Here is a 14,984-nt window from a genome sequence, read left to right as displayed (position 1 = left end):
AATATGAATGGTTTTTTAACGTTTTTTTTTTCAGGAGTCGTGATTTGAATATAAATAATATACTGCTTAAAACGTTATCTAAATGGCATATGATATAATAGATTTACGAGTGTACTGTAGCATAGAGATATGAAAAGATTATCTAAAAAATAGTTATGTTTTGAAATAATATACTGTTTTTTATGAAAGCATAAACTGTGCAATAATGAAAGAACAATGGAGGTGGTTACTTTTAACTAAACTTTATTTCTGCAGAATAGAGCTAATTGATTATTTTGCAAAAATATACCCAAACAGCAAAAATTTAATATGTAAAATAAACGTGACTCGAAATTACAGTGTTGCCACGAAACAATAAATCAGTTCTGCCAACTTCCAAGTAAATATTCTTATATTACAACATTACTGCTGTCTTGCTCCATTAATTCGAAATCAAAGGGGACACTAAAACTAAATGTCGCATAGAAACTATGAGAAATCCCACAATTAATTCATACATTTCTGTAATAAGCCCTCTTATGTACGTTTTAATTATGCTTATCTTAATTGCCAGTCAGTATCAAAATAAAAATAACCTTGAAAACATTATGAACACAGATTTTATCGATATGTGTAGTGTTGTTAATATGACAACGTAACTTTTTATCTGATTTCTGAAATGCTGCTACCGTTGAATAGAGTCTCTACATATGAGACAACAATAAAAGATAAAACTGCTTCGAAAAAATGAAGTTCATTTTTAGCTTTTCTCCTACGCAGCCACGCAACTAATAATAATGATAACTTACGAATTTCCAATCAATATCAATTATTACCACTTATGTTTGCGATTCTACTTGCATTTTATTTGTTTGTCACAAATACATTTGTCGGTAGTAATATAAACAACATTGTTCCGTTTGTATAATTAGTAGAGATATTTTAATTTATCGAAACCGCCTGTCATTAGAGTCATCTCTATGTAAAGCCTACCCTCGAGCACCCACTCTATTGACTCTCTTCCGCCACTTTCTTATCGAGTTATGATAAATGGCGCCACCAAATATACGTAATAAGCTTTAAAATTTCCGCAATAAAGTTTAATTTCGCGCGTTGTTAACTTGTGAGCATAATTCGTTTCGCCGCATCGACGATACTTCTTAAATAATAAAAGCTCTTTGTAAAACTTTCCCTCCTTGAGCGTTCTAAAGCTTTTTGGTATCCAGTAATTAATATTCATGGAGGCTCGTGCCGAGGGGCCGTGTAATTAATAAACTTATATGATACTTTTGTTTACAGTGTCATTCCTGAAACGCAGGGGAGCTTTGGAAGCTTGTTTTTCACGATGTTTGGCGCTTGCGCTTAAGCGAGCTCTTTATTATGGGCCGGAACGGTTAATTACGAAGCTAGCATTTTTTGTACTAGACAACGATTTTATTTCATCAATTGTGGCTGCTGATGTAAATAAAAATAAATGGATTCCAAAATATATTTCGAGTAAAAGTCCCACTTTGTTCTGACATAAAAATGAACGCCACATATTTTCGTCAACCAAAAACTAGTTATAAAACTTTTTAACTCTATTGAATGTTTAACTAAAATGTAACAAAGCAGAACTTTTATTTAACGTTTCTACTCTTGTAAAAACCAACAAAACGTGCAAATTGCTCTCTATAAAAGTAATAAAAAAGTAGCTTTCTAGTTTCTACTAACGTTGGTTGCATTTGAGGGCAATACATTAGTAGCGTATCACGAAATGTCACTGTTGCTAACTTTTTGCGCCGTAAACATTTGTAGCAACAAGCCAACTGATGCATTAAACAAACACCATTAAAAACTCAATTTAATTGACCTATGAACATAATGAAGCACTAGTTGATAACGATACGTACCTACCTAATAGTTTAAAAAAACTTTATTTCACAATTTATTTTATAGTCACATTTATTAAGCCTATAATATTAATGGTAATAACATTTTTTCTGAATCGGATATTATATCGGTATTTTAGAAATATTATAATCGATAAAATTATGTTCAGTAGCAGTTCCCAGCTGTTCCCAGTTTTTATGTTTTCTAATTCTAATTCACTTTGTTACGATTCAAAATTTAAAAAATACATTTCAGGTATAATGTATTTTTTAATATTATATTATATATATATTATATTTATATTATATATTATATTATAATAATAATTATTGACGGGATTGCTACCATGTATCTTAATTTCGAGACTCCGATATTTCGGCACTGTTGCAAGCGCCATGATCACGGAGTTAAAAACAATACATAGGCTGAGTTGCACCACCTAAATATGACCGTAACTATGACGATAACCGGTGCATTTTGTATGGAGTTTGACAGATTTTGACGTTTTTCAAAGTTAAAGTACAAGATGGTGCAACCCAGCCTTAGTATACATTATACCTACTTATTTTAAAAGCTTAGGTCACCGGTATATTGTAGAAGCCTACTTTCTAAATAATCGAATTAATTAAAAATAATGTTGAACACGACTAATTAAGAAACAATCGTAATTAGCCAGTTTGTAATTAATTGCAAAATGGGACATACTTAATGTAATATTACTCTTTTGTGATCGTTTAGTAGGTACTACTTAGATGTAAAATTGTATTTTCTTTGCAATAAATGCATGTCATTGTAAGCATTTGTTAATTAAAACTCATTGCTGTTTTTTTTTAACAAGGGTTCAATATTGCATGCATTATTTTGTTAACAAGGGTTCAAATAATGACAAAATTTAAAAATTGAACTAAAAGTCTGCTGAGATGCTACGACACCATGCTGAGTACCTATCATTGTAATTACCTACTCGTTAAATATTTTTAAGTAGGTAATTATTGTTGTAAGATGATAAGATATTATCGATGATACTGAATAAACATTTTTTCTTCTTTTTTTCGTTCTAAAAGTCAAACTAACAACCATTCGAGAAACGCATTTTGCTGATATGTGGTTAATGTATATTTAACTACTTGTCATTACATACATTCGACAAGTGGTTATTTTGACTACGGATCTAAAAACTGCGCCTTAAATCCTAACCTGTACAACCTTATCAACAAACACACAAAGGCTCATCCATTAGCGATCAAATCATGAATCAATGTTCGGTATCAACCGGAGACAAGTATCATTTAATTTGAAGGCTGTAATTTGACAAAACTTTTGTAATAAAATTATCGAGCAACGGCCGCGCCGATAGCGGTGGGTGTGAGTTGGCGCACTCAACTAACCGAAACGTCAACGTGTCTGTCGATTTGAATTCTCGATTGTTGGTACTTATCGATTTCCAAGCCAAATCTATCGAATATGTGTTTTTTTTGTGAAATCATTAGGCAAAAAGATCAATGATGATTTTAATGAATGAAGAGTTAGGTACGTTACACTAAAAAAACTATGTACATTTTCCTGAAATTCAGTATATTGACAAAATACCTACATACCTAAGGTTGACATAAAGTCATGGCAGAGACGTATTTTTACCAAAAGTTCATAACATACTAACAAAAATATTTGGTTGAATCAACTTTTATCACACATTTGAGAGTTAATGGAGAGACCGACAAAGACAAATAAATTGAAATTACACTTCTGAATTAGATTTTTTTTAAATTACTTAATAATAATAAAGTAATGGGACCGATGACCTAAGGTTTTGATAACAGTAGATAATTTGGCAACATGTTTCATAATTGTTGATGTGAATTAAATATGGCATGATAATCATTAACAATTAAAACTAACACTAATACAATAGGTACCTAAATCGAGTAGCATTAAGAATAGACTGAGCTTAAAAAATCAATTAACCACGAGATACAATCGCGATTCGCCAAATTGAAATGATAATTTTGCATTGGTTATTCATCAACGAAACCAAAACCCCCGAAGCACTTAAGCACTTGGTGCAAACATATCGATTTTCAATACGCGCCGCCGCTGACACCCCGGGTACAAAGTAACAATGTAAAAACGCGGCTGTGCCGTACCGCGTGATTCACTTATTTGCTCACTTGTTGTTCCCCACGAAGTAGTGATGTACACTCGCTAATGTTGTAAATGTAGTCCACAAAAATTTAAATTAAAGTTTCACATAACTCATGAAGATGTTAAAAAAAGTAAAAATTACAATTATGATTAGAGACTATCTATTAAGGGAAGTCATAAATGCCGAATTATAAAAGGATTAATTCTTGATAGTATCAAAAAAGCCTCCTCCATTCATAAAAACCAAACGAGAACACTTGCCTCTATTCGTCACAGAGAAGTCAAACTACAAGAAAACGATCATTATAATTAATCTATATTATGTTTTAATTTTTATTAATAACAGGGAATAATTTAATGGTGTAGGTCAGCAATTATTTACAAAAACAGTGTTAGGTCCAACCGCCGTCATTCATATACTACTACAGGCTGGCCGGTCAGCGTCAACCCCGACCTTATAATATTATAACGTGTAAAGAGTAAACGAGCCCACGTTATCTCGGACAGGCCCGATTCCTGACCACTTTAATGGGAAAAGCATGTTAGAATTAAACTAAACAAAGACGACGCATCAATTAGGAGCACTCCTTTTTTTCTGACTCCTCAAAAAAGGCTTAACTTTTCAAAGGTTGTACCTCGACGAGGCTCTCGTGCCTGTTCGTTATTTTTTACTGGCTTATTTGATTAGATCAATCTCAATGACTCTTGTATGGATTTCAATTAAGCCGATAAAAAGATAAGTGGGTGCAAACATTAACCTTTGTCAAATGCTTTTAAAATCGGTAGATTGTATCTTTGCTTTAACTAAGTATTTTATATTCATAACTTACTGTTACAGGGCGGCGTCCAATAAAGAGGACCTGATTAACCTATGTAAACATGCGGTTAGTAAGTATGTTTTTACAACCATCTCGGAGGTAAGAATGGGTCATGGAGGCCACAGTCGCAATTTCAAGTTGACGGTCTCTGCATGTGAATCGAAATAACTTAATACAGTTATTGCACTTAAATCTTATACTCCAATACAATGCACACATTAAAGTTATCATACCACCAGTAAACAGGGCTTTGATCATACTAAAAAATGAAGTGCAATAAAACGGAAACGATAACGCCAGTGTAATTAAGACGAGGTAAATATATGGAACGTATTGACGGATCGTAAAGCTAAAGGATTCAAAACAACAAACTGCAAGGTACAGTTTACGACGGCGACCGGATCGCTTTTATTGTTGTTGTAAAATTCACGATCCATTATTAATTATTACAGACATCATTAATCTACTAATCTATTTAAGGACGAGCGATAAGAATCTCATTTAAAGTATTGAATGAAGAGTGTCCGTAGTGGACTCGAGATAGGCTTAAATTAGCTTGCGGAGCAGGTAACATCGTGGTCAGTCAGATGAAAGTAAACCCAACGTTATGGTAGTAAAATTAAAGCTGACTTTACATGTCGTTTGGGGTTGCAGTTACGACGTTCATCAATGAGTATCGGAGTGCCTGATTTATTACAGGTTGGTGTTTAAACGACAAATGCATCGAAACAGATAGGAGCGACATGTCCGACATTGGAGGACCAATGTTGACCACGATACTCGTTGCATACATCGCGTAGCTGACTGCCGACTCGACACAAGATATTTTCGTGTTTGAATATAATATCGCGAAGTAGTATTCAGAGATTTATATCCTGTTAGTGTATATTTAATTCAACGACAGAAATGAATTTATGATACAACCATGTGAGAATTTAAACGAACAATTTGAAGATTCATTTTGATTAATTAACGATTCTTGTGTGTATGTATTTTCATTAGTCATATTTAAACATAAACAATATTTCTTATGAACGTAACGACGAACCGAGTCGTGTACGCTGTAAAAATATTTATAACTTATGACTTTATGATTAACTTACAGTCTGCGAAATTTCATAGTAACATAATGCACTAAATAAAGTTTAAACTTCTTAGGAAAATTCTTCTGACAAACAGTTTTTCGGAACTAAAAATATTCTAAACTGATCACATCGTATCTCATGTGTAGCGGTTACACCCAAACACCGGATGGGAGTTTCTATAGGACATAATCTTTACAACAAAACTGTGATCGGATCATGCACTAACGAACCATCAGGAATATAGAGATGGATTTAAGTAGCATTACAGATACGGCGGATCTTGACTGCTATCAATTTCCTACGCTTGGGTCTTTGTCACAAGCATTCTCTTGGTATTGTTGATATTTATCCAGACCATTTAATTGTATCAATATTTTTATATTATCTGACTAATACATATTATATCACGAAGCAGTGTCAACTAAAATTTTGACTTAAGCATCATTCCAGATGTCCTAGATGTTTATTTATTCGTCATGTCAATTTAAAAAAAAATAACCACAATTTCAAGTAAAGTAACTACAGTTATGTTTCGTAGGTACATAATAATATGTGGAATTATTCAGACTATACAAATATGAAAAGGATGAACTTCCTTTTTATGCTAAACTCATTGTGGACAGTCACAAAACTTGCGACTTATGAGTCCAGCAGGCGAGGCCACGAGCTTATTGTATATAAAAACCGCCTTTTTTCAGCACCACGCAATGTGATGGTGAAAATAGAGCTGCAATGCTGCGTCAAGCTGATTAAGTATTACCAAACTGCAATGTGAATATACGCTAACAAACATGCAAAATCCCTTTGTTATAAGGGTGATAATAAAGCAGTGCTCTTTCACAAACCCGAACTGACCCGCTCTAAAGTTCTGAAATATTAATACAGAATAGAATCAGAATATAATAGTGAGGACCTTTGCTCTATTTGGGTTATAAAAATGAGCTTCGGTTGGCAAATTTGTATTATGCATGCGGGTGATGCTGTCGTGCCTACTTATTTTCAATGAGCATAAAAAATAGGTGTGGTGGGATTGAAATGACTAAATATAACATTTTTGCAAGTCTTTGGCTCAATAAGTATTTTTCTAATTGAATATTATAGTAGAGCGTACTCTTATGCAGACACAATAAAATACATCTGCTGTAATAAATTGCTTTAGTCAAATATGTATATTTTTCTGGAAATCAATAACTTTGCATTGCACCTTGATGATTACCTGTTAACTAATTAAGCGCACTGAGATGACTCAGAAACTCAGAATACAAGATACCTATGAGTAGCGCACTGAAAAAAGAGCTGATTAATTCAAGTTTTAGTTACTGTTACAAAAAAGTGCCTAGCAAACTGGTTGTTATCTTTAACAAAACCGGTAACACAGATTAAGATAGTGAGATTTCGGCTCACTACAAATAATATTTTTATACCTATTTACACAAATTATAATTACCTCTCAAAAGTAGCATTAAAAAAAACAAAAATACGAGTACGTATCTCTGCGATTCATTTTCCAGTGTATTAAAAGTACAATAATCGTGCTTCCGATAGTAATTAATTTCATTAAAATATTAGTTTTTTAGAAAACAACAAAGGTATGCAAATACTATAAGTTTAACCTAGATGTATCGTAGAGATTCAGTTCGAATAGATAACTGTTCCCCGGTACTGTGCAGCACAGATGAGATTGCTCATATAACTGCAGGTAAATGCGGGGTCCGGAGGGCTGCCAACTGCGTTTGAATTCCACATTTTCAATTTTGTCGTGAGTTCGTGACACGGGATTTTCTTATGTCGCAATGGAGATTTAGCTTTAAAGGCTATTGAAGAAACAAATGAAAAGCCAAATAGATGAAATGGAGTTGAAAACATGATCCTTAGTGCATTCCTAAAGTTGCTTGCATTCGGAATAAGTGACACAGAATAACCCTCGTATTCACAAATGATGCTTGATTAAATGAAGCAGCAAATCGAACGTACAGCGTTGAATAGAGCTCTGTGATTGGTTCGTGTGTCACTCTGTGCGTCCACGCGCACTGTGAGACCTCATAGTAATGTTTGTGAATACGAGCGTAAGTGTTACCATTCAGAGCAGTTACTCGTTGACTTTCTTTTTCTTCGATATTCAGAGGATAGTCTGTACATCTTAAATTAAGATAACGTCACCCGGTACTTACTGATTTTATCGCAGATAATAAATCTACATTTATAGCGTACTCATTTTACTCTATTTCATCAGCCAAAACAACACCCATCATAGTACCATTTAGGCCCATATTGTGAAACGATATGCCCAAAACCTGATTAAACACACAACACATTAAAGTCTGTGATTGTAGCAATTTTGTATTTAATATTGAGTGTCTTTTCATCTGAAAATTCTAGAATATTCCCTGTATTCGTGTATCATTGAATTTTTTGGCAACCCTTTGGAGGTAAGACGAGGTGGGGGCTGCATTGCTTGCTCGCTATCCCCGCCACATAGTTTTGTTCGCAAGCTCTCATCGGCCTGGAGCTCCGCTTAAGGCCCAGCTCTAATTGGACGTCTCAAGTGGCCTAACGTTGTAACAATAGCTAACATTGTGCCCCTAAACAGGGAGTGAGGACAGGTCACGTGATGTTAAAAGATTGATTATAATGTTGCTTTGTAAATCTGATCATCAATGGTACTTGAAGCACTTCACTAATTGTGTCCTTCAGAAAGAGAAATAATTAGAATATTTCCAAACTAGGGCCCGTTACAAAGTTTTCGTTTTTTTTTAGTGTGTTAGAATGGTCACAATTTGTATAAGGTCTCATTTATCACTGCCAGAATTGTGCGTGTAAGGCAATTGATTTTATTTAAGATATGTAATAATTACATTATAATTGTTGTTGGATGAAAATCCGTTATTCGCATTTGAAACGAACCATAAACCTGACGAATATTTTCATATCAAACAGTTGTTTGTGTCGAACAGTCTGTTTGAATAGTAGCAGCCTCGAGAGACAGAAGTTTGATAGAGATGCTTGTTAATGTTCAACTCTTGGCCGTCACTCTGCCATCCGATGTCCCCTGAGGCGAGTGCCTCCCCATTTGATATGTAACACGGTTCATGTTTTGATTTAATAAATACAGCTTTGTGATGTCTCAATTTTGATGATTTAATTTACAGTAACGTTAAATAGGCAATCAGTAATGTAAACCTTAAATTGCATTTATTGATGCTTTTTCATTTTTTAATACTTCTATTTTACCCATTTTCAAACACTTTTTGTATTAGGTACCTAATCTTAAACAAACAGGAAAACGGCTTAAAAGGTAAGGTAATATAATATTAATTCTTTTGGAATACTTACTTCTTTTTTAAAGTGAAAATCTTCGGGGGTTATTTTATTAGTTAGATCGTACCATATCCAGAAAAAAATTTGTTAGTCGTAACGAGAAACGTCAACGCCTCATTTTCTTGCACCAGGGTCTCATATCCTTCACTAGAGAATACTTCTGCTCCAAGCCTCCAACAATTATTGGTCCAAATCTTTTGGGCTAGGTTAGTTTCTTTAATTATCTACCTTGTAAATTCATTTTTGGAGATCATTTTGTCAATTTATTTATTTCCCGTTCCTGAAAAAAAATCGTTTCGTTCGTTCTTTTCAGCCAAATGACGTCCAACTGCTGGACAAAGGCCTTTCCTTGGGGGACCAAGGATTTCCATAACGACAGGTCCTGCACTGCCCGCATCCAGATACTTCCCGCGATCTTCACTAGATCGTCAGTCCACCTTGTGGACACCTTGTGATCGTCAGGCCTGCCTACACTACGACTTCCGTCGCGTAGTAGCCACTAGATAATTTTTCTGCCCCAGCGGCCATCAGCTCTGCGAGCTACGGCTATGTGCCCTGACCACTGCTTTTAGCAATTCCGCGGGCTACGAGTATATCGGTCACTTTGCTCGTACGCTTCGTTACTACATTGTTAGGGTATCAATATTTAGAAAGTATTTAACGATATATTAATCAATATAAATCGTCAAGTTCTTTCAAAGTATTTTAAAATCCAAAATTATAATCAAACGAGACTAATTAAGAGTCTTACCCTTAACTCAGAACCGAGCGGAACTGCATCCGCACTGGTTCTTGTTGAACGCGCCGCGCCGCAGCTTAGAGCAATTTGCAAGAGTTCATACCATCGCGAGGTGTTTGCTGCACAGTTTTATTAAAAGCACTCCCGCTTGTGCGATGCAAATTGTTTTAAATATTAAAATCGCTGGATTTACTCATTTTACGTTCACGTTAATCGGCGCCTGTTTAAAACTTTTTTAAACAGGCGCCGATTAACGTGAATTTGTCGGAATGCAAATTGGTTTTGTGTTGACTCTGAAGTCTTGAGATTAATTTTATCAAGTTAATTTTTCTGGATAGGTAAGTATCGATGGTGCTGTTTTAGGAAGGAATATAAGATACAAAAAGATATAACTAATTACCAGCCAAAACAAAGTTTGATGCAGTTTACACACACCAAACCCGCCGCCATGAGTCGTCGACAAATTATGGTTTAAAATAAAGCCGCCGACCAAACCGCAACGCTGTAGGTAGGCGGACTTGGTGTAGAGTTATTTATGCAGTCCTAAGAGTGGAAACATCCACAAAATAAATCTTTACTTTAAATATGACTGCATTAGGACTTACGATAAAGACTGGTATTACCTAATTACGAAAACTACTGACTTGCAGTTGCAGAATGCTGATTAATCTCGCCGATAAAGCAATAAATGTTTCGGATATTCGGTTCGAGACAAAACCAACGACGTTTATAGGGTTTTCCTCGGACTGGCTATAACTGATATCTGAACCGTCGCCTCGATCAATGATCCGATGTGGGTGCGGCGTGTACGGAATATAACGCTACCCGCTCTGTACTGAAGGAGCGTTTTGTCAAATGTCAGACGGACGACGCCTTTCGTAGGTAAGTACTTACCTAGAAAGCGTACGGCATATTTTAGTACATGCTAAAGGCTAAAGGTTAGGAGGAATTCGGTAAAGCTATCAAATAGCCATTGAAATGATGTGGGATCACAAAATCTGTAAGGGTAAGTTTTTGTCAAAAATGTCAGCGTAAACACATTTCGTAAGTAATACCTACAATAAATTAACTAAAATAATCCGAAGGTTTTAACATACTAATTGAGATAGTATTTTTAAAATGTTTCTTATTTACTGCTAACGAAAAAGTTACCGCTAAAGCCACCATTGTATCAGATAGAAGCTAAAGTTTCATACAGATTCCTCATATAGGAATGCAAAGTACTAATTGCCTTATGCTTCAATCATAGATGTTTGATATTATAGGCAGACAGATCGGAATAGCCACTGTCGTAGTCGTCCATTATCAAATTAAAGCTGATGGGCCTGTCAGACTTAATGCCCAGACGTTTCTAGCCAAACAAGATTTGACAGTGGTGATGCCTCGATCTAGCTCTAAGCTTCGGTACACCGCAGTCTCATTAACCGTTTAGCGGGAAGCTCCGAGCTGATTGGATTAGATTAGACACTGCAGTAAACGCCTATTCTAAGACAAACCTATGCCCGACCAAACAGTCTTGAGACATTGATTTGCTTTTTCCATAGAAACCTTTCTTTACCAATCTGTAATCTGAGAATTTTCAATAAGGATCAATTTTATTGATAAGTCATTCTATGCCAACTCTGAGAAAAAATCTGTAGTTTTCACTTATTAAAAAGATTTAAGTGCCTACTAGAATTTTAGCTGGTTGCTCCTACATTAGACAAAATATTTACTATCTTCTATTCTTCTAAATATATATACCTCAAAGGTGACTGACTGACTGACATAGTGATCTATCAAAGCACAACCCAAACCATTGGACGGATGGGGCTGAAATTTGGCATGCATGTAGATGTTATGACGTAGGCATTCGCTAAGAAAATTTTTTACGAAACTCCATCCCTAAGGAGGTCAAACGGGATCCACGCGTACGAAGTCGCGACCGGCCGGTAGTATTCAATAAAACAATAATGTCCTTTTAGAATTAATTAATTTTACTGCTATGATGATTTGGTTCCGATGACAAGCCGACTGAACCAGACATGTGCTTTTATTTTTCCACACGACAACAGCCCCCTTCCTGCTTCTTCTTCTGCACTTAGCCCGGTCCTGAGTTTCCTGGAAAACATTTGTAGCTTACATAAATAATGTTCACACATAATGCTTTCGTGGAAATGATGGATCAAACAAAAACCTGAATAAAACTTTCTGATGATATTGGTATATTAAATAGATAAAGTAGCTATAAAAACTGCTGGATCTGTGGGCTGAGTGTGAGTTTACATTAAACGTTCTCACTAGTGAGCGCGTTAAAACAATGTATGAAAATTTTAGTTCTTGAAAGTTTCCGCTAGGGGCGCTGTATAATCCGTCATACATTTAATGTCACTTTTTTCGACATCGAATGCGTTTGACGTAAACTCACAGTACGCCCCCTGATCAGTGTGCTTACCATGAGTTCACGTTAGGTGTGCTCGCTAGCGACTGCGTAAAAAAATGACATTAATTGTATGACATATTGTGCAGCGCCCCTAGCGGCTACTTTCAAGAAACAAAATCTTCATAGAGATTTTTGACGTACTCGCTAGCGAGCACACATAACGTAAACTCATGGTAGGCACACAGTCATATTGAAATTACTGATGAAGTCGTGTGATGCTGCTATTAGGTAATCACGTCAGTTGAGCCTCTTATTTATTCAATCCAAACAACAAATCTTTATTATTAAATTAGATCAAACGTTTGTTTCCAGAAAAACAACAATTTTTAAATAGTAATTTGTCTTAACAAACACAAAAGTTAGTAAGTTAATCTTGAAAAGTTAAACAGGAACATATGTACAGTGCTACAGTTAAGAACTAATCCATAGTTTGTTAGCTCCGTAGACAAGAGTGTGAAACCAATAGTTTACGGTTACCAGACCACGATTGGTTTGACGACAATCAACCTAATGTCTATGTGTTTAGTGGTATATTCGTCTGGAAATTGTTCTAACCACATGTAAAGGAGAGACCGAGAGACTTAAGAGACACATGTCATCAAGATCAGCCAATTCATTATTATAAAATAAAATGTATGTGTGCTATGCTTGTAACTATAACGGGTGTAGGCACAGACTAATAAATAATAATGTACTGTATAGGTATATTAATTCCATTGTAGTGTACAGTAGTCACTCTAAATTTGCATAATATCATGTAAAAAATAAAGTAGTAGTAGTTTCGGTGTGTCCTGAGTAATAGATACCTAATGAACGCTTTAATAAGACACAAGTTTAATTTTCATCTAGTTTAAATTTCTCCAACCGAAAACTAGGCTAGTAAGCAAACAGAATAAAGAAAAAAAACACATGCGTTGGCTGTTCTCTCCTTATATGACGGAGTCCAAAACTTTTAGAATTCGCAATCACGCGGCGTAAAGTTTCGCGTTGGGATTAAGTTTGACGTGAACCGAGGTATGTAGAACTGTATGTCGACACTGGAATCGAGATTAAAGTTCCCAAGAAATTGTGATTTGGTGTCGAAGTCTCAGGTGAGAGGCGAGAAGAGCAAAATATAAGAGTTTGTAGACAAACCCACTTTCTTATTTTAATTTTGATTCCAGGTTCGTCGATCTGTGAAAATAATTTTATTCCTTTGATATTAATTTGTTCCTCTTGCTTTAGCTCTAGTTTAATCTTGCTTTTCTGTAAAATAGACATTGTTCAGTACAATGCTTGATTTCGTCTAATCGTACACAAGAAAAGTAAGCAGGCACTGAATCTTATTAGGAACCCACCACAATGAACCGTTGTACAAAATAAAACACTAAAACTCACCGCGCTTAGCAAAATAGCTGTAGACTGCATTAAGAAACTGCTGCTCTCCAAGTTTGTAGTTCCACGCTGCAACTGTAATAGCGTATTTCTATTAGCCCGGGCGCCCTCTGTCGGCTGTCTGCGAAACTTTCGGATTGCTTGCTGCAATATGAACGGCATGGCCTTATTACAGTTCACCCTTCTTTCGTGTTTCTGCCGTAGGGTAAATGAAAACTTGAAGCGTGAGGTGGAATTGGTTTGTCATTGCGTGTCGCGTCTTAATATTAGGTCGGTGAGTCGGTTCCTACTTAGTTCATACACCATCAAATTTTAAATTCTTCATAATCTTCCTCTGATTTTACCTGACTAACCTAGGAAATATACAATTGTTTTAAGTAGGTATAATATTTTCGTGTAAATGTTATTTTATTTACAGGAACTATTAAGGCTTAAGGGTTGCACCATCTTACTTTAACTTTGACAAACGTCAGAAACTGTCAAGTATTACGTCACTTCTTGCAATTTCTTCGATAATTTATTGGAGGGTGTTACACAAAATTGCCCACAATTACTTATCAGCACTTCAGCAGCCATCTACACCACGTCCAGTTAACACGGCGTCAGACATTACGATGGAACGCAATTATGTTATTAACAACCACATATGCAAATCCAAATCGGCGGTCTAGACAACAGTCTACTAGACGTAGTAGATATTGAACTAGTACTGCACTGTAGGTATGCGACTTGGGCGCCACAATGATGCGATAGAAAAGTTACTTCTTTACATTGCTTCTTATGTGGGGATGAAGTCATGTGAGGTCTTAATAAGGCAGAAAAGTTCTCGAGTGGCGACCACGGGCTGGAAGACGTAGCGTGGGCAGGCCTCCTACTAGGTGGACCGACATCTGGTAAAGGTTGCGGGAAGAGACTGGATGCGGGCAGCGCAGGACCCTGCATTGTGGAAAACCTTGGAGGAGGCCTTTGTCCAGCAGTGGACGTCATTTGGCTGAAAGGAAGAAGGTCTTAAAATTCATCAGCAGACAGATTTCCGTTGCGGGTCCAATGACAGTTTAACTTAAGCTTCACTAGTTGGATTTTTATTGGTGGTCATATTGTAGTTCCTGGCTACACAAGAGTTGCAGCAGCAGACAGATTTAGTTATTTAATTATTTTTTTTAGCGTTAAGAGTCGCATCTCAAACTAATTTGAAAATTATAAATAACTTGAAAAAATCGAACTGCCTAAGGCGG

At 35.7% G+C, this 14,984-nt stretch overlaps 1 protein-coding gene across 1 annotated transcript; it reads right to left on the bottom strand.

The window, feature by feature from the left end:
- Window positions 1-11,891: 11,891 nt before the first annotated feature.
- Window positions 11,892-13,931, bottom strand: LOC114362640 (uncharacterized). The gene is made up of 2 exons (XM_028318113.1): window positions 13,753-13,931; window positions 11,892-12,053 (listed from the first exon to the last, which is right to left on the bottom strand). Exons 1-2 carry the CDS (start codon window positions 13,909-13,911, stop codon window positions 11,892-11,894), a joined length of 321 nt encoding a protein of 106 aa, XP_028173914.1. The 5' UTR covers window positions 13,912-13,931.
- Window positions 13,932-14,984: the final 1,053 nt, after the last annotated feature.

Source organism: Ostrinia furnacalis, unplaced genomic scaffold, assembly GCF_004193835.3.
Source record: "Ostrinia furnacalis isolate ACB-3 unplaced genomic scaffold, ASM419383v2 OfSCF6657, whole genome shotgun sequence".
Taxonomy (NCBI): domain Eukaryota; kingdom Metazoa; phylum Arthropoda; class Insecta; order Lepidoptera; family Crambidae; genus Ostrinia; species Ostrinia furnacalis.
Note: the sequence above shows the minus strand (reverse complement) of the source record. Positions and strands in the feature narration are given on the sequence as shown.